The sequence below is a fragment of the Arachis ipaensis genome, chromosome B1, assembly GCF_059453495.1.
Source record: "Arachis ipaensis isolate K30076 ecotype BB chromosome B1, ASM5945349v1, whole genome shotgun sequence".
Taxonomy (NCBI): Eukaryota; Viridiplantae; Streptophyta; class Magnoliopsida; order Fabales; family Fabaceae; genus Arachis; species Arachis ipaensis.
The window spans coordinates 9,760,428-9,779,138 of record NC_142436.1 but is presented as its reverse complement, the minus strand read 5'-3'; the positions used below and the strand labels follow the sequence as shown (position 1 = coordinate 9,779,138).

The 18,711-nt window shown below is 45.4% G+C and overlaps 3 protein-coding genes across 3 annotated transcripts; 2 read left to right on the top strand and 1 right to left on the bottom strand.

The window, feature by feature from the left end:
- Positions 1-253: 253 nt before the first annotated feature.
- On the bottom strand, positions 254-2,508 carry LOC107624240 (small ribosomal subunit protein eS8). Its single transcript, XM_016326758.3, has 5 exons — positions 2,428-2,508; positions 2,262-2,334; positions 1,071-1,404; positions 765-934; positions 254-524 (listed from the first exon to the last, which is right to left on the bottom strand). The coding sequence occupies exons 1-5, from the start codon at positions 2,429-2,431 to the stop codon at positions 449-451; spliced, it is 657 nt and encodes a 218-aa protein (XP_016182244.1). The 5' UTR covers positions 2,432-2,508; the 3' UTR covers positions 254-448.
- Positions 2,509-5,311: 2,803 nt separating this feature from the next.
- LOC148575682 (uncharacterized) lies at positions 5,312-8,194 on the top strand. The gene is made up of 2 exons (XM_088502492.1): positions 5,312-6,989; positions 7,050-8,194. The coding sequence occupies exons 1-2, from the start codon at positions 5,312-5,314 to the stop codon at positions 8,192-8,194; spliced, it is 2,823 nt and encodes a 940-aa protein (XP_088358618.1).
- A 106-nt stretch (positions 8,195-8,300) lies between these two features.
- Positions 8,301-10,346, top strand: LOC107646053 (uncharacterized). Its single transcript, XM_021107932.2, has 3 exons — positions 8,301-9,620; positions 9,666-9,759; positions 9,937-10,346. Exons 1-3 carry the CDS (start codon positions 8,301-8,303, stop codon positions 10,344-10,346), a joined length of 1,824 nt encoding a protein of 607 aa, XP_020963591.2.
- Positions 10,347-18,711: the final 8,365 nt, after the last annotated feature.

Genomic DNA, 18,711 nt, shown 5'->3' with positions numbered 1-18,711 from the left:
TATAAAAAGTTAAAGCCTGGTTTCAAATTTCATTGTAATAATAATTCTAAAGCATCTGCTGTATAAAATTAAAAACTTTGTTATAATAACTATATTTGCCTATTTTGGCTCATCAATCATGCTACTTAAGTTTTGTCCGTATAAACTGTTGGATGCAACAGAATGAAGCACAAGAACAGAGTTAAAAAAAAAAAAAAAAAAAAACCTTTTACATGGAAGTTAATGCACTAGAAAATTGTAATGGCAGTGCTAATTTAATTTAAATAGGACTCACTATCAATATCATTAAACAGTTCAAAGTTCAGGGTTTTGTTTACAACCCAACATCACTACCAAAACAACCCATAGAAAGTAGACATTCTAGCAAAATGATCACCTTGATTGTCTAAGATGTAATAGTTTCAACAAGATAATTCAAAGAAAACTAAAAAGGAGGAAATACAACATCTTAAGCAGCACCCTTGCCCTTCTTTTTCTGAAGCTTCTTCATGTAGAACTCAAGCTCTTTGCCCTCCAATATATATCTGCCATTAGTTCAAAAGAAATAAAGTGACTACCAAATAAATTAAGTGCCCCGAGACTCACCAGTAAAATGCAAAATCAATGACTAACTCGCCGCTCGTGCATGGACACACACACACTCACAAGAAAATAGAAATTTCCTAATCTAAAAAAGAGAAACACAAATTATAAATTTTACACTAATATCGGTGTCAAAAGATCATGTACTTGATACATCTCATAGATAATGGAATGTTACATACCCATCAGCACGACCACATTGACCGGGGCGGGATGAGATACTAGCCAAGAGGCGACCACTTCCAAATTGTTCTTCAATGTGAGGATCAAGCACCCGGGTTTGTTTACGCTTCTCCAACTTTCTCAAGACATGGTTACTCTTCTTCACTTCTTCGGTTGCAGTTTCAGCATCCTATTAGAGCAGACACAACCAAATTATGTTGAGAAATGCCCTCAGGCAATCAAAGTAACTGCTATGAAATTTCACAACACTATTCAAGATTGAAAAAGAATCTCAATCTAAGAAAAGCACATTGTTTAACTTGTACCTCCCCTTCTTTCTTGCCAGAAGTTGCACTCTTCTTCTTGCGACCAATGTCGACACCATAATGCTGGAGATACCATTGTTTGAAAGGTGCAGCATCAACCTGGACGATGGCACTCTTGACCAAAGTCTGAGTTCGAACAAGTTCATTGTTGGATGCATTATACACCACATCGAGAATCCTCGTTTTGCGAGTCACAGCTTCACTACCCCAAGAGTAGTTCCCAGTGTCAAGCCTCAAAGCACGCCATTTTACATTCCCACCTCGAACCCTGATCCTCCTAACAGTTTTGTTGCTGGAGAGCTTTGTGTTTGCTGGTTGCCTTCCAAGCTCATACCTATAAACCACATTAGATAGTAATTATAATCGTATAAACTGCAATTTATAACTCATTGTCTTCAATATTAGATTTTCATCATATATTAGTTGATGTATCATGGTGAACTTAGATTAAGTTTCATCACCAATTCTCCCAATAACAAAGCCACGCATGTGTGAAAGGGGATTATACTAGTTAGTGCTAATAGTCTGATACACATGTCTCAAGAATCAAGAATCTGAATCAAAGAAATGCTAGCTAAACAAGTTATTTTCGCAACCAAGTCTAACAAAGTCTTTCTTCTTCTTCTTCTTATGCCTCTCCTCCTTCTCCTTCTTCAACTAAAATTTCTAGTTATCAATCTTTAAATTATTAGACCAATTTAGTAAAACTTAATTACCAAAATGACTCGGTCTTCTAAACATAAACAACTTGGGTTGGGGTCAGCTCACTCATGTTTTTTTCCCTTCGATTTGGAACTCACTCGTGCTTCTAGTCAAGTGTCGAGAGTTTGAATCCCTATGTGTATGAAGCAATTTATTGGCTCGTAGCAAACCCTTGAACATAGCTCAAATGTAGCTCAGATCCGCTAGGTTCAGATAAGCCGTTGGATTACCTAACTGGGGATATAGTTGAAAATCGAAAAAAAAAAAAAAACCTCCTAAACAACAAATGGAACGGGTTTCTCAAGTCAGATACATGTCAAAGACCTTCAACTATTCAACTAAACCAATCAACACTCGACGAAAGAAGAAACATAAAGCAAAAACAAAGACATTCATTCAAATATAAGAAAAGCCTTAAATATTAAAAAGAGAGAGAGAGAGAGAGAGAGAGAGAGAGAGAGAGAGAAGGAAAAGGTAGAAGAGCTATACTTTCTCTTCTTCCTCCAAACCTTCTTCTTGCCACCAGTGGCGCGCCTCTTGTGCATAGAATCACGAGAGATACCTGCACACCAAATTCACATCATTCAATCACTCACCATCCAAACACTTCAAAGAACATCAGAGAGAGAGGGAGAGAGAGAGAGAGAGAATGCACCCATTTTGGAAGTCGAAGGTGCCGCTGCTGGTTACTCAGCAGAATAACAACGGAGGAGGAGAAAGAATGGTACAATCTAGGATTGTGGTATATTTAGCTCCAATTGGGCTCAAAAGATCAAAATGAGGCCCATTTCTTCATATAGTCCAACCATTGTACAACCACTCAGGCCCAACGACCAAAAGAAAACGTAAAGGTAAAGAATCAATGATAAATTGATAACCCAACAGGAACAATAATAATAAGGGAACTCTGGGCCCGGGGAGTCTTTATCGGGTTGCAAATTGGCAGTGATGAAGTGGGGGTAATGTCCAAAAAAAAAAAAAAAGAAGTGGGGGTTGCTTGGTGAATCCACCAAGTATTGAAAACGAATTTTTTAAGTGTCGTATGGGTGAATGGTTGAGTGTGTAATGTGGGTGTGATGTGATACTTAAAACAAATTATTTTCAGCCTTGTTTTAATTACCAAATCTATATTCTCACATAATCCTCGCCTCACTTAAACCTTCAAAACCATTGGAAACCTGAAACACACATTTTTCTTTAGCAACCTACACATGAACAATATCAAAGAAAAAGTCATCAAGCTCAACAAGCCTGGAGAATTGGGATATAAGAAAGACTGCTTAAATGTGGTGGGTAAGTTAATAAGTGACAAGGAGATAAATTTCAAAACATGTAAGAATGCTTTGCTGGGAATGTGGGGAAACCCTCAAGGAGTTGCAGTTATAGACATTGGATGGAAGAAGATGTTATTCAGCTTCAAAGACAGAAAGAAAGAGCTACAGATTATTCAGAATGGACCATGAAATGTCAAAGGAAATATGGTCAATCTCAGGTTATAGAGGGAGGGCGAATTAGTTTTTGAAGTTGACCATGACTTCATGAAATTTTGGATTCAAGTGCATGGCATTCCACATGACTTCATGGACAAAGAGACAGGTATTCTTATCAGCCAAATGTTAGGAGTCTTGGTCAAAGCTGAAGAACCAAAAGTAAATGGAGTCCTTAGGAGACCATATCTGAGAATCAGGGTGAGCATCAATATCATCAAGGCTCTACCTATAGTATTCTGGTTAGATAGAGAGAAGTTGCCACCATTGTGGGTCTTTTTCAAGTATGAGAGGCTGCCGAACAACTATTGTTTCAACTGTGGTATATTAGGGCATGAGAAGAAAACATGCAAGAATCCAACAGCCATGGCATGCTGGAATCCAACAAAAAAGAAATATTCACCAGGACTGGGAGTAAGCCAGGGACGACCAGGTCCAACCATGAGAGGAGGCACCTCAAAACAACAAGGATGGAGAGAGGAAGGGGAGGAGCAGGCACGTGAGCAACTGAACCCTGATAGAGAGAGTGGTGAAGAACAAAGCTCTGGGGAGAGTAGGATTAGGGCTGAGCGAGTGATGCAGCAGAAAATCCGGGAGGAAAGTGTCTGGGAAAACCAAATGAGGAGAAAAGAAGAGATGGCTGATGCAGAAGAGCAAGCAGAAGAAGTACCAAAAATCCCTAATTTTTAGGGAGAAAGGGATACGCAGCGTGACCTAGGAGCAGCCTATAAGCTCAGCAATCTCATTAAGGAGATAAGAGAGAGGAACAACGAATGGGCCAATATCAAAAAGGCCCAAAAGGAAGAAAGGAGGAATGAGGCTCAGAAATCAGGTGGAAACGGACAAACAAGGGATATTGGACCCAACACAGGGGCTTTACATCAGCGAGCATGGAATGTTGAAGGAAGTGGGCTGAATAATTATATAACTGAAGAGGAAGAAGTGAACAGCTATAAAATGGAAGATTGGAAGTTGGGCCTGGAAAAAAAAAAGAAAAAGAAATCATAGGCCAGGAATTGAAAAGAATCATGTTAGTAAGAAAGTGGGACAAACAAGCGTGTGAAGCCAGAACAGAGGGAAAGGAAAATTAAGAACTGCTGAGGGTGGAACGGAGGAGAATGCTTTAAGAAAACTATCCAAGGAAGCTCAGAATGGAGAACATGAATTTATGGGTCAGCATGTCAAGCCAGGGGAGAACGTCTACTATGTAGAGTTAGCAAGTGATGAAGATAAAGATAAAGGGACGGAAGCACAGACAGATTGGAAAACGCGACTAGCCAAGAAGTTGGAACTTGTTACGGCCCAGCCCAGCTGAGAATGGAAACCGACCCAGCCCGGAGACCTGCCGACCCGTTTGAGCGGGTCATCGCGCCCGCCTGACTGGCGACCCGACCACGTACCCCCCTTGCCAGCTGCACAATAGCTGGGAAGAAGGAAACTTCCTGGAAGGAGGCCTCTTCCTATAGGGCCCACTTTTCTGACATGGTATATAAGGGGAGGGACCTACCCCTCCCCAAGGTACGTCACACACATCATCTTATCCGCCTTTTCGCTTGCACACTTAACTGACTAGAGCGTCGGAGTGTCTTTGCAGGTGACACCCCCCTCTCCACACGAAGAATTCGGGACGTCGGCTACTCCTCCTCCAACCCAGCTACCCAGAATCAGGCGATACCCCATCTCACCGACTAAAGTATCACCACGACCCATCTGGTACACGAGCTACCAAACATTGGTGCCGTCTGTGGGGATGCCCGAATGGACGTTGTACTGGGTCCTGGAAAACCAGGCCGCGGGGCCGAGCACAGAGGGGAGGCCTCCGTGGCTTCCTCCCGGGAGCGCACGAGGTCCCCTCCACGACGAACAGAGCCATCTTCGCGATCTCAAGAAAGACGTCCCTTTGGGGGAACAGGCAGCAACAACGCCAGAATAATACAGGAACTGCGTCACAAGATGTAGAACCTAGAGCGCCAGCTGGCAGATCAGGAACATCGTCAACAAACTCCCGAATCGAGCTACTCCCGTTCTCCTCCGAGAAGTCACTCCCGGCGAATGCCTAGCCCACGATCGAAATTCGAGAGCGCCCGGGAGGAAGGACGCCCAAGAAGACGCCGCGACCCCATCATATACACCCGGCAGGAAGGGAGACGCGCCACCAGGCAAGACCGGGAAGACGGTCGACGGGAAGACGGCGAGGGAAGACCAAGGACAACGCGGCGACCCATGATAATGGGCGCAACCCCGTTTCATCGTTCCATCCTTGAGGTCCGGCTACCAGAGCACTTTGATAAGCCGACGGACATGAGGTACGACGGAACCCAAGACCCGCAGGAGCACCTTACGGCCTTCGAGGCCAGGATGAACCTGGAGGGAGTGGAAGACGAGGTAAGGTGCCGCGCTTTTCCGGTCACTCTAGCGGGACCTGCAATACGGTGGTTTAACAGCCTCCCGCAGGGCTCGGTGGCCAGGTTTTCGGACATTAGCCGCCCTTTCCTAGCCCAATTCCCTACCAGAATCGCAAAGACAAAGCACCCGATCAATTTGCTCGGGGTGACTCAGAGGTCCGGCGAGCCGACCAGAAAATATCTAGACCGGTTCAACGACGAATGCTTGGAGATCGACGGGCTAACTGATTCGGTAGCTATTCTGTGCTTGACGAATGGACTCCTGAACGAGGACTTCAGGAAGCATCTCACCACGAAGCCGGTGTGGACGATGCAGGAGATCCAGAGCGTAGCCAGGGAATATATCAACGATGAAGAAGTCAGTCAAGTCGTGGCTACCAACAAGCGGCAGCCCTCCTACAATCAACCTAGGCAGCACGGTGGCGGAGAGAGACAAAAGGAGCATGCCAGAGACGGCGGTCCAGGCAAGACGTCCAGGCCGTTTCCCCCAGTCGGGAAGTTCACCAATTATACCCCCCTCTCCGCTCCCATCATAGAAGTTTATCAGCAGATAGCCAAGAAGGGAATTTTGTCGAAGCCCCGACCTCTGAAGGACCGAACTGGAGGGAACAAGAGACTCTATTGTGATTATCATAAGGGCTATGGACATAAGACACAGGATTGTTTCGACCTCAAGGACGCGCTAGAACAAGCGATCTGGGACAAAAAACTGGCCGAATTCTCCCATTTCATCAGGGAGCCGAGAAGACGAGATTGCGACCGCGAGGAAGAGGATAAGACCCGCGCGGTGAAGCGACGTCATGAGTCAGACGACAACGAACACGGCCTTACCATAGTGAACGTGGTAACAGCAAGAGACGCACCCTCAAGGTCGAAGTCGGCACACAAAAAAGATGCCAAAGTCCTGGCGATTTCCTCATCTCCCGTGCGAAGCTCCAAGAGGTTTCCACCCATCTCGTTCGGTCCGGAAGACCAGTGGTTCGATGAGGTCGCGGAAATCCCTCCCATGGTCATCACGGCCAGAGTGGGAACTGGCCTCATCAAGTGGATCTTCGTAGACACCGGGGCTGACTCGAATATCATGTTCCGTAATGTGTTCGATGCCTTGGGTCTACGGGATGCCGACTTAAAGACCCACCAGCACGGTGTTGTAGGCTTAGACGACCACTTCATCAAGCCAGATGGGATAATCTGCCTGCCAATATCCGTAGGACTAGGACAGGGGCGAAGATCGATAATGGTTGAGTTCGTGGTTCTGCGAGACTCCACGGCCTACAACGTCATCCTAGGGAGAAAGACCATCAACGATCTTGGGGCAGTGATCAGTACAAAGATGTTGGTAATGAAGTTCATCGCTGATGACGGATCCGTGGGATCCATATAAGGGGACTTGGAAACGGCAGTAGCTTGCGATAATGCCAGTCTCTCATTAAGGAAGAAGTCCAAGGAAGCATCGGGAGTATTCCTTGCCGACCTAGACGCTAGAGTCGAAGACAAACCCAGACCCGAGCCGGAAGGAAACTTAGAGAAATTCAGAGTCGGCGACACAGAGGAGAAGTTCACCTTCGTGAACAGAAACCTCCCACACGACCTGAAGAAACCCCTAATGGAAATGATCAGGGCTAACGGCGACCTATTTTCTTGGACGCCAGCCGACATGCCGGGGATAGACCCCCAACTCATGTCACACCACTTGGCCGTCAAGGCGGAGGCCAAACCAGTGGCTCAGAGGAGAAGGAAGATGTCACAAGAAAGAGCAGAGGAGGTGGCCAGGCAGACGGCCATCCTCGAAGCGGGATTTATACGGGAGCTCGACTACTCGACCTGGCTGTCGAATGTAGTTCTAGTGAGAAAGCACAATAGAAAATGGAGGATGTGTGTGGATTACTCCAATCTCAACAAAGCATGCCCCAAGGACTGCTACCCCCTACCCAACATTGATGCGCTCGTCGATGCGGCGGCGGGATATCGGTATCTGAGCCTTATGGATGCTTATTCTGGGTACAATCAGATACCGATGCACCGGCCAGACGAGGAGAAGACAGCGTTCATAACGCCCGGGGGAACCTACTGCTACAGGGTAATGCTGTTCGGGCTGAAGAATGCGGGGGCCACCTACCAAAGGTTGATGAATAAGATATTCAGCGACCTCATAGGCAAAAGGGTGGAAGCATACATCGATGACATCTTAGTAAAAACCACCCGACCTGACGACCTTGTAGGAGATCTGGAAAACGTATTCGCCTCCCTCCGACAACACGGCATGAGGCTCAACCCACTTAAATGTGCCTTCGCCATGGAAGCAGGAAAGTTCTTGGGGTTCATGATAACCCAAAGGGGGGTAGAGGCCAATCCAGAAAAATGTGAAGCGATACTCCAGATGAAGAGCCCGGGATGCATTAAAGACGTCCAAAGGCTGACAGGGAGGCTCACCGCGCTATCACGGTTCCTAGGAGCGTCGGCTGCTAGAGCGCTACCATTTTTCAACCTTATGAAAAAGGGGATAGCGTTTGAATGGACCCCGGTGTGAGAAAGCATTCAAGCATTTTAAAGAGATCCTCGCAACACCACCGGTTCTCGGGAAGCCCAAGGTCGGAGAGCCGCTCTACCTGTATCTAGCCATAACGGATGAAGCGATGACAGCGGTGTTGGTGCGGGAGGAAGGGAAGGTTCAGCAACCAATCTACTTCGTGAGTAAAGCACTGCAAGGAGCAGAGTTGAGATACAGCAAATTAGAGAAGTTGGCACTTGCACTCCTAACCTCTTCCCGTAGATTACGACAGTACTTCCAAGGTCACCAGGTAGTCGTGAGAACAGATCAGGGAATCCGCCAGATACTCCAGAAACCCGACCTGGCGGGAAGAATGATGACTTGGGCCATCGAGTTGTCCCAATACGACTTGCAATATGAACCCAGGCACGCGATTAAGGCACAAGCCATGGCCGACTTCTTGGTAGAAGTAACATGGGGCTCAGCCGAGGCGACGAACATACGGTGGAGGCTCCAAGTAGACGGAGCCTCCAACCAGACGTTCGGAGGTGCCGGGATCATCTTGGAGAGCCCCGCTGGGGTCATATATAAACAATCGATCAAGTTTGAGTTCCTGGTATCAAATAATCAAGCAGAGTACGAGGCCCTTCTGGGCGGTTTAACCTTAGCACGGGAAGTTGGCGCCACTAGGCTAGAAGTATGCAGTGACTCGCAGGCCGTCACCTTTCAAGTTAACGGGACCTACCAAGACAAAGACTCCTTGTTACAGAAATATCTGGAGAAGGTTAAAGAGTTAAGCAAACAATTTGAGGATGTCACGATCCAACACATCCCGAGAGAAAGGAACACACGGGCGGACCTCCTGTCCAAACTAGCAAGCACTAAACCGGGGGCCGGCAACCGGTCTCTCATTCAGGGTTTGATAAAGGAACCAGTAGTCACCCTCCACTTGACAAAAGTAAATCCCTCCTGGATGGACCCGATCACTGACTTTTTGGAAAGCGGCAAGCTCCTCGACGACGAGAAGGCGGCCAAAGCATTGAGAAGGGAAGCGGCCAAATACTCGACCATACAAGGACAATTGTTTAAAAAGGGACTCAGTCAACCTTTGTTGAAGTGCTTACATCCTGACCAAACGGACTATGTGCTTAGAGAGGTCCATGAGGGGTGCTGTGGTCATCACATCGGGGGCAAAGCCCTAGCAAGAAAGCTCATCAGAGCTGGTTATTACTGGCCATCAATGATGAAGGATTCCAAAGAATTCGTAAGGAAATGCGTCAAGTACCAGGAGAACGCCAATTTCCATAAGGCGCCGGCTTCCGAGCTAAGCCTGTTGACATCCTCCCGACCTTTCTCACAATGGGGAGTCGACCTCTTGGGACCTTTCCCGGTTGGTCCGGGGCAAGTCAAGTATCTCATTGTTGCTATCGACTACTACACCAAGTGGATAAAGGCCAAGCCACTGGTCAGTATATCCTCATCCAATTGTTGAAAGTTTATGTGGAGACAGGTAATAACCCGATTCGGCATCCCAGAAGTCGTTATCTCCGATAACGGGATGCAGTTCACCAACAAGAAGTTCGTAGAGTTCCTCGCCAGTTTGGGTATAAAGTAAAAGTTCTCGTCTGTAGAGCATCCCCAGACGAACGGCCAAGTTGAGGCCGCAAACAAGGTCGTCTTGCTAGGCCTCAAGAAATGGCTTGATAATAAAAAAGGCGCATGGGCTAACGAACTTGCCTCAGTTATCTGGTCTTATTGAACGACCGAGCAATCGTTCACAGGAGAAACCCCTTTCTGCCTGACATACGGGGTGGATGCTATGATACCCATGAAGTTCGGCGAGCCGAGCCCACGGTTACTTCTGCAAAGAGTGGAGGAAGCCGTAGAAAAGGACCTAGTAGATGAGGCTAGGGAGATGGCCCATTTGTCAGAGGTAACACTAAAGCAAAGAATAGCCCTGCACTACAACGCCAAAGTACTCAGGAGAGAATTTGAACAAAACGATCTAGTCCTGCGGCGCAACGACATCGGACTGCCGACTCAAGGAGAAGGCAAGCTGGCGGCAAACTGGGAAGGCCCCTACAGGGTCAAAGAAATGATTAGCAAGGGCACCTATAAATTGGAGAGTCTCGATGGTAAGGAAGTCCCAAGAACCTGGAATGCGTGTAACTTAAGAAAAATTTATTCTTAGCTCAAACACGCCGAGCAGGCGATTTGACGAGGTCAGCAAGACCCGGTTTCCTCTTTACCATCAAACAATTTATTTTTGTTAAGTACTTATCATTGCAATAGACTTGTTCAACTGTCGATTAATGTTCACTTGTTAAATTCACTTTTCCCCTCTTATGCGTCCCGCTAGGGGTGTCCATGGATCGGATCGTATCCGCAGATCCGCGGTAAATATCCGCATCCGATCCACACCCTTTGCGGATCGGATCGCGGATATCTGCTCTACATTTGCGTATCCGATCCGCGGATCCGGAGATCCGCACTATAATAATTAAAAATAAATAAATAAATAAATAAATATATATATATATATATATATATATATATGTTTGGTATTATATTTACTTGTTTGTATGTTTTAGTTAGTAATTATTATTCATATAGTGTATTATTTTATTTTTGTTATTTAGAGAGAGTTTGATTAAAAATATTTTAGGAATAAATAAGTTTAAAACTATGAAAGAAATATTTTTATCGAATTCTTTTACATAGAAATATGATTAAAAAGAGAAGGTTTAATTATGCGGATATATCCGATCCGATCCGCAAATGTACGGATTGGATCGGATCGGATCCGGCACTAAAGAGTGCGGATATCATATCCGATCCGATCCGATGGAAATTGTGCGGATCGGATCGAATTTTCGGCCATATCTGATCCGATCCGATCCGCGGACACCCCTACGTCCCGCGACAACGAAATTTTCATGATGACACAGTACCCCGGGACTGATCACCCCGAGAACCAACCAAACCAACACGATAACAAACAGCTATGGCAATAGTAAAGCCACGACTTGGCTTTGTCAAATTACCAACGCAACGGTAAACAAACGCAAGCGACAAGCCAGTGCCAACAAAACGGTAATAAAATAAAACGAGAATGCGCTGCCGAGTAAGCGGGAAAAAGACAGTAATTATAAGCCGACCAAGCGGCTGTCAAAGTAGTTTAAAAGACTACAAGTTTTACAAAGTTCATCAAACCACGCGGCGAGTTCTACAACAAAATTACAAACTCCATGCAAAGATACAAGAGATAATTTCTTCCGTATATCGACAATCTTGCCATCTTTGATTGTTTTAAAACCCCGATCGCCGAGGTGTCGAAGTTAGGAGCCGCGATCTTCACTTGAGCCTTAAGGGCCTCTTCAGTCATCAGGATCGCGCTCTTCCCCTACTTCACGGTCTCTTTGTGCTTCTTCTTAAACTCTTCAGCTTCGGCTTGAGCAGTCCTAGCCGAAGACGGCCACATCGCGTTCCTTCTCTAAAGCAACCACCCGGCCCTGCGCAGCATTGAGCTGGCTCTCCAAAGTCATCTCCCGCTCGGTTAGCCGGGAAACGGTGGCATCAGAAATCTTCAACTTTTCCTCAGCGGACGTGGCCTTCTCCTCGGCAGCCTTAAGCTTCTCCTTTGCTTTGGACAGCTGCTCCCGAAGCGTTTCAACTTGAGTCTTGAATTGATTGTTGGCCTTAACGGCAGATTCGAGCTTCCTATGCATCGACTGCATTTCCAACAGCTCAAACTTGGCCTTCCGAGCTATGGAGGCGCCGCGGAGGAGGGTACGGTACATCCACCTTGCCTGCCCCACAAGGTCGGTGCCATGGAAATGTTCCTCCGTGCCGGGAAGCAGCTGGGAGTCTATGAAGTTCCCGGCATCAAAGTTCCTCTCCATCACAGTAAGGGCTCCTTCAGGGCTGGAGGATGACCTCTGCCTCTTAGGGTTATGGATAACCTTCAAGTCATCCTCTTCGACTTGTGGATTGGAGGTCGAACCCCTAGTACTAACCACCTCCTCACGAATAGGAGAAACGCGCGCCCCTTCAGCATTGCGGTCCGACATCTTGGCATCATGGGGTGGAGACACCGCTTGGTTCTCTTTATTTTCAGGCGGGGCCTCTGGCTTCCCATCGACTGTCTCTTCATCGCTATCAGCCAGGAAAGTATTGTACAAATTCTCAAGACCTGTCATCTCGGTAGACATACCTACTACAAAATAGTAAAATGAGTTAGTCGTGAAATCGGCATAACAAATCAAAGCAACAATAACGCAAAGGATGCAAGTTAAAGCTACTCACAAATATAATTTCTAGCAACCTCCCGGTCACCCATAAGGAGGTGGGATTCACGTGGTTTTTCCCAAAAACGGCCAACAACACGTCGGCAATCTTTTTGTCCACAGCGGACATTCCCTTATAGGTCACCTTAATAAAGGTGTTGGACCCCACCCCGAAACTCCAAGATGTCGAGATGAGGCGTTGCCCTTCTAATGACAACCAGAAGGGGTGGCGACCTTTGACTGGGCGCACCTTAAAGTACTTGTCCTTGAACCCATGATAAGAGTCTTCGAACAAGCCAAAAATCCTCCGACCCTGGGCAGATCGGAAAGACATGAATCCTTTCCTTGCTTTTCCTTCTATGGAAGGATTCGTGAGGTTGAAGAGAAAAAGAAAAATGCCGACAGACACCGGCAGCTCTAAGTATTCATACACCATCTCGAAACAGCGGATGAAAGCCCAACTATTCGGATGCAACTGTGACGACGCCACGGAGATCCAGTTAAGGAGCACTATTTGAAAAGAACATAAAGGAATGCGAACCCCCAATTGGGTGAACATTGCCTTGTAGAACCAAATCCAGTCGGCAACTCGGGGGGAGTAGAGGTTGAGTTCGTATAACCGTTCGTTGGGGGTGGGAACGAAAATATCGTAGTTGGCCTCCTCGTCAGTCCCGCTGCACAAATACTCGGCTTGACGGAACTCGGTAAGTTCCTCCTTACCATCTGGTTTGGGGAGTCCTTCACGTCGGAGGTCACCCAAGCATACCGGTCGTAACCCGCGCTTGAGGAGGAAGCTCATGAGACGATACAAGGCATACCTACAGTGGGGGCACCACTCGGTTAGTCTACGAGGTCGGGAGCTCGAAAAAGGCCCAGAAACTACTTTTAGCCTATTCAACAACTGAAACCAAGCATGGCCGAAGCAAATCCTAAGTAAAGCTTAAAACTAATGTCCTGGAATGGTAACCCCCCTAACGCACCTACTTAACGCTAAGGTTATCCAGCATACAAACCAAATCAGGAGAGCAGCATGCATACAGAAGCATTGATAATGAAGATAAGATAAACACAGAACAAAGAACGAGGGGCGAGCGCTTACCAGGATAATTGCAGCGAGTCGAAGGGGAGCAAGAAGGAGCGAATGCACAGGGATGCAGAAATGCTGCTCTGGGAAACTCGAGAGGGAAGAAGATGGAGATGGAAAGAGCAAAGAAGTGAAATGAAAACAAAATGCAAAACTGAATAAAACTTGCACAAGCTCAAGAAGCTCGAAAGGCAAAGGGTAAAACAGTCTTTACGCACAGGGTTTCAAAACAACCCATTATGAGCATTAAATGCCTAGCACGAAGAACGAGGCGATGAACAGTTATCCCCAGCAACGAACGGACACGCGTGTAAGAGGCACGTTCTCTCCACGAGCGGCCGACCTGGCGACAACACACAAGAGAAAACATAACGCGCCACCAACGGCGCACACGACCATTGCTGGCGCGTGGGGGCACTGTTACGGCCCAGCCCAGCTGAGCATGGAAACTGACCCGGCCCGGAGACCTGCCGACCCGTTTGAGCGGGTCATCGTGCCCGCCTGACTGGCGACCCAACTACGTACCCCCCTAGCCAGCTGCACAATAGTTGGGAAGAAGGAAACTTCTTGGAAGGAGGCCTCTTCCTATGGGGCCCACTTTTCTGACATGGTATATAAGGGGAGGGACCTACCCCTCCCCAAGGTACGTCACACACATCATCTTATCCCCCTTTTTGCCTGCACACTTAACTGACTAGAGCGTCGGAGTGTCTTTGCAGGTGACACTCCCCTCTCCACACGAAGAACTCGGGACGTCGGCTACTCCTCCTCCAACCCAGCTACCCGGAATCAAGCGATACCCTATCTCACCGACCGAAGTATCACCCCGACCCGTCCGGTACACGAGCTACCGAACAGAACTAAAGCTGAACTTGAAAAGAAAACGAGAAAACAAACAAGTTCCATTGCTAACTTACAGGGAGTGAAAGGAGGAACAAGAGGACAGGAAACCTAAGAAAACAAAGAACAGGATCACCGCTCTGGGTACAAGGGAGTATCAGTTAGCTAAGCATGTCTCTGGTCAGATTAAAGGAATACAAATGGCTGAGGAGGCAGGACTTAACATGCCCCAACCTCAGCCATGAGTATCATTAGCTGGAATTGTCGGGGAATAGCGGCTGCCCCGACAATTTCTGAGTTGTATAATCTTTGTAAAAAAGTAAAGCCGCTTATAGTGTTTTTAATGGAAACCAGGGCCAGTCAAGGAAGAATGAATAGGATAAGAAGAAGGCTTAATTTTGACAAGTTATTTTGCGTAGAACCCCGGGGCTTGTCCGGTGGGCTATGTTTGATATGGAATTATAATACTAATATCGATGTTTACGAGTGGTGTGATAACTATATTAAAGCTAGTATTAACATTAATAATGTTCTGAAATTGCAGGGTGTTTTTGTGTATGGTAACCCAGTTTTCCAAAAGCGAAGGAAACTTTGGCAGGAGCTTACGGTAAGTAATAGGAGCAGGGAAGAACCTCAAGCTTATTTGGGGGACTTCAACGATATTCTAAGTCAAGATGAGAAGGTAGGCATTCATCAACAACCAAGAATTTATTTAGATACTTTTAGAAGGTTTATAGATGATAATGGTTTAATGGATATTGACCTTAAAGGTAGTAGGTACACATGGTACAGCAACCCAAGAAATAACTTTGTCACTAGGGAAAGACTAGATAGGGTGTTAGTAAATTGGAAATGGCTGCATATACACCAGAATGTTATTCTAAAAGCTGCTCCGGCAATTAGTTCGGACCATTGTGCCTTAATTTTAGAAACCGAGAGATCGGATAAAAAAAGAATTCAGGTTTGAGGCCTTTTGGACAGAGCATGAGGAGTGCAAAGAGGTAATTAGGAGGAGTTGGCAGCAGGATGATGGAAACAGAAACTGTTGGAATCAATTTACTAGAAAGAGGAGCAGATGCAAAAGGGAGTTGACAGAGTGGAGCAGAAGAAAGTTTAAAAGAGCAGATAAAGAAATAGAAAAAAAAGGAAAATGAGCTACATCAAATACAAGAGGGCGATATGACGGATAGAGATCTAAAAAGAGAGAGAGAACTGAAGAACCAAATATTCGATCTATGGAAACAAGAAGAAAAATATTGGGGGTAGAGATCAAGTTTGAAATGGTTAAAATGGGGCGACAAAAACACAGTCTTCTTTCATGCAATAACCATACAGAAAAGAATGAGGAATAGAATTGACAAATTGAAAGATGAGGCAGGTCATTGGATACAAGGAGAAGTAGACATAATGAAGTTAGTAGAAACACATTTTACTAAGCTGTTTACTTCGAAAGGGGATAGGAACCTGGAATAGTGCATAAGAGATATACCAACGAGAGTCACTAGAGAGATGAATGATGAGCTAATGGCAAAGATCAAAGACGAGGAAATTAAGGACACAGTCTTTAGCATGGGAAGCTTAAAAGTCCCGGGGCCAGATGGTTTAAACGGACTTTTCTTCCAACAATATTGGGATATTATGAGTAAAGAAGTGTGTGGTGTGGCGAGACAGATTTTTGAAGACGGCAGCTTACCAGAGGACTTGGGAGAAACAACTGTTGTTTTGATTCCTAAAGTGAGTCAACCAAAAAGCCTGAATCACCTCAGACCCATCAGCTGCTGTAATTTTATATATAAGATTGTAACAAGGGTCTTGGTTGGAAGGTTAAGAAAAGTGCTAGATGTCATCATATCTCCGGTTCAGAGCGCTTTTATAAAAGAAAGACTCATACAGGATAATATAGTAGTAGTGCAGGAAGTGTTTCACAAATTAAATAGAAAAGAAAATCCTGGAAGCAATGACATAGCCATCAAATTGGACATGAATAAGGCATATGATAGGTTGGAATCGATTTTTTTGCAAAGGGTCATGGAAAAGTTCGGTTTTAGTAAATAATGGGTGAAGTTGATGATGAGCTGCGTGAAGAGTGCTACTTATAGATTTAAAATTAATGGAAAATTGTCAACCAAGATCTATCCTCAAAGAGGTCTCAGACAGGGAGATCCTCTATCGCCCTATCTCTTTATCTTGGCAGCGGAAAGTTTTACTGTTCTCATGAAAAGGGCGTTGAGGGAGAATCTTAGTTCAGGAATAAGGTTAGCTCCAACTGCACCAGTCATAACTCATCTATTATTCGCTGATAATTGTATCATTTTTGCAGGTGCGTAAGAAGAGGAGATTTATCAACTAATTCAGATCATAAACAAATATACGGAGGCATCAGGACAAAGAATTAATACTGAGAAATTCTAATTGATTTTTGGAAGTCAGGTTTCTATCCAGAGGAGGATAAACATTGAAGAGATCATCGGAATGGCATCGTGGGAAGAGCCTGAAAGATACCTAGGATTACCAGCGAGATGGAAAAGATCTAAGAACAAGGCGTTGGAGTGGATACAAGAAAAGATTCTAGACAAAATGCAAGGATGGAAAGAGAAACTATTAGATCAAGCTAGAAAGGAGGATTTGATAAAGGCTATTATACATGCGATCCCAGTCTATGCCATGGACGTCATCAAATTCCCTAAATCCTTTTGCAAGAAAATTGAAGCAGCAATTGCGAGATTTTGGTGGACTAACAATGGCAAGGAAAGAAGCATTCATTGGAAGAGCTGGACAAAAATGACCAAGAGTAAATTAAACGGCGGCTTGGGGTTTAAGGATCTAGAATGCCAAAACATAGCACACTTGGCTAAGTAAGCTTGGAGACTTCTAAAAGAGGAAGATGCAATATGGACTCGGATACTAAAGGCCATTTACTATCCTAATTGCAGCCTATGGGAAGCGGGAAGAGGAGGAAACGCATCATGGATATGGAGGAGTATGTTAGAGGGAAGAGATTTCCTCAGAAGGAAGGGAAGGTGGAGTGTAGGAAGTGGAGCAGCGATAGACATTTGGGAAGATAATTGGGTGGTAAGAATAGATAAGTTGGGAAGAGGCGGAGAAAATCGATATAGAAGAGTGAGCGAGCTGGTAAGAGAGGGCGAGGGCTGGGACTTAGACAAAATTCGTAATATTTTTCATGGTAATATGGCTGAGCTGATAACCAGAACGCCCATTAGTTTGATTAATAAAAAGGATCATTTTGTTTGGCCTATAGAAATGACAGACAGTACTCAGTCAGAACCGGATACCATGCTGCGAAGGAGGAGAAAGATACAAAGGAAGAGACAAAACTCGGCAAAGTATCGACAAGTCAGAATTTGAGGGAGGTATGGGAGACTATTTGGAGATTACCAGTGCCGGGAAAGTTTAGAATGTTTTTATGGAAATTAGTGCACGAAATTCTGCCAGTAAACACGAAATTATATCAGCGCAAAAGAGCTCTTACACCCACGTGCAGCATATGGCAGGAACAAGATGAGACAATAGAACACGTGTTACTCTTGTGCCCGTGGACTAGAGCGGTGTGGTTTGGATCTAGCCTTTAAATTGTGCCTACGGCTTATACTGTGGGATCTTTTATAAAATGGATGATGAACACAATTGACAAAATCAAGAGTGAGACAGGAAATGAACAGGACAAAATTTTGTGCAATTTGAAATGTGTTTGTTGGTGCATTTGAAAAGTGAGGAACCAGCACATATTCCAGCAAACAAAAATCAATCCACAAAAGGCAATAATCTATTCAGAACAGCTTGCAACAAAATACCATAATGCAACAAAGGACTTCATTAGAGATAACAAACCTATAGCAGGCAAGAATGGTGAGAGTAGGAGAATTACCTGGAGGCCTTCGCCGCACAACAGGGCGAAAGTGAACATAGACGCGCCATTTTACAAGGAAACAGGCATGGCAGCATCAGCAGCGGTGATCAGAGACTGGCAAGGAAAAATTATTACTGGGACAACATCAACATTCAGGACAACATCAGCTTTAGCAACAGAAGCTCAAGCATACAGAGAGGCTCTAATTCTCATTAAAAATCTACAGATAAGAAACTGTATAATTGAAACAAATTGCTTACCTCTGGTTCAAGCCATTAAGGCAAGAACGCCCTTAGCTGAAGCAGACGCAATCATCAGAGATATTCTGCAATTGTTGGAAGAGGCTCCGGATGTGGGAGCTACTTGGACTCCATGAGAAGGCAACAATTTAGCTCACCAACTGACAGCGATGGCAGCAGAAAATCAGCTACAGAGGCAGTGGACAATTATTCCGCCTGTACAGGTCAGGAATATAATC

What these genes read in the sequence shown, in the direction of transcription:
- LOC107624240 (XM_016326758.3), bottom strand. An exon ending in GTTTGGAGGAAGAAGAGAAA is followed by an intron (nt 1,405 to 2,261) that starts GTATAGCTCTTC and finishes TGTGGTTTATAG; the next exon opens with GTATGAGCTTGGAAGGCAAC. An exon ending in CAATGTGGTCGTGCTGATGG is followed by an intron (nt 525 to 764) that starts GTATGTAACATT and finishes AACTAATGGCAG; the next exon opens with ATATATATTGGAGGGCAAAG.
- LOC148575682 (XM_088502492.1), top strand. Translation starts at nt 5,312, where the DNA reads ATGCCTAGCCCACGATCGAAATTCGAGAGCGCCCGGGAGGAAGGACGC. An exon ending in CGATCTTGGGGCAGTGATCA is followed by an intron (nt 6,990 to 7,049) that starts GTACAAAGATGT and finishes GATCCATATAAG; the next exon opens with GGGACTTGGAAACGGCAGTA.
- LOC107646053 (XM_021107932.2), top strand. Translation starts at nt 8,301, where the DNA reads ATGACAGCGGTGTTGGTGCGGGAGGAAGGGAAGGTTCAGCAACCAATC. An exon ending in GGATAAAGGCCAAGCCACTG is followed by an intron (nt 9,621 to 9,665) that starts GTCAGTATATCC and finishes ATGTGGAGACAG; the next exon opens with GTAATAACCCGATTCGGCAT. An exon ending in AGAGTTCCTCGCCAGTTTGG is followed by an intron (nt 9,760 to 9,936) that starts GTATAAAGTAAA and finishes AATCGTTCACAG; the next exon opens with GAGAAACCCCTTTCTGCCTG.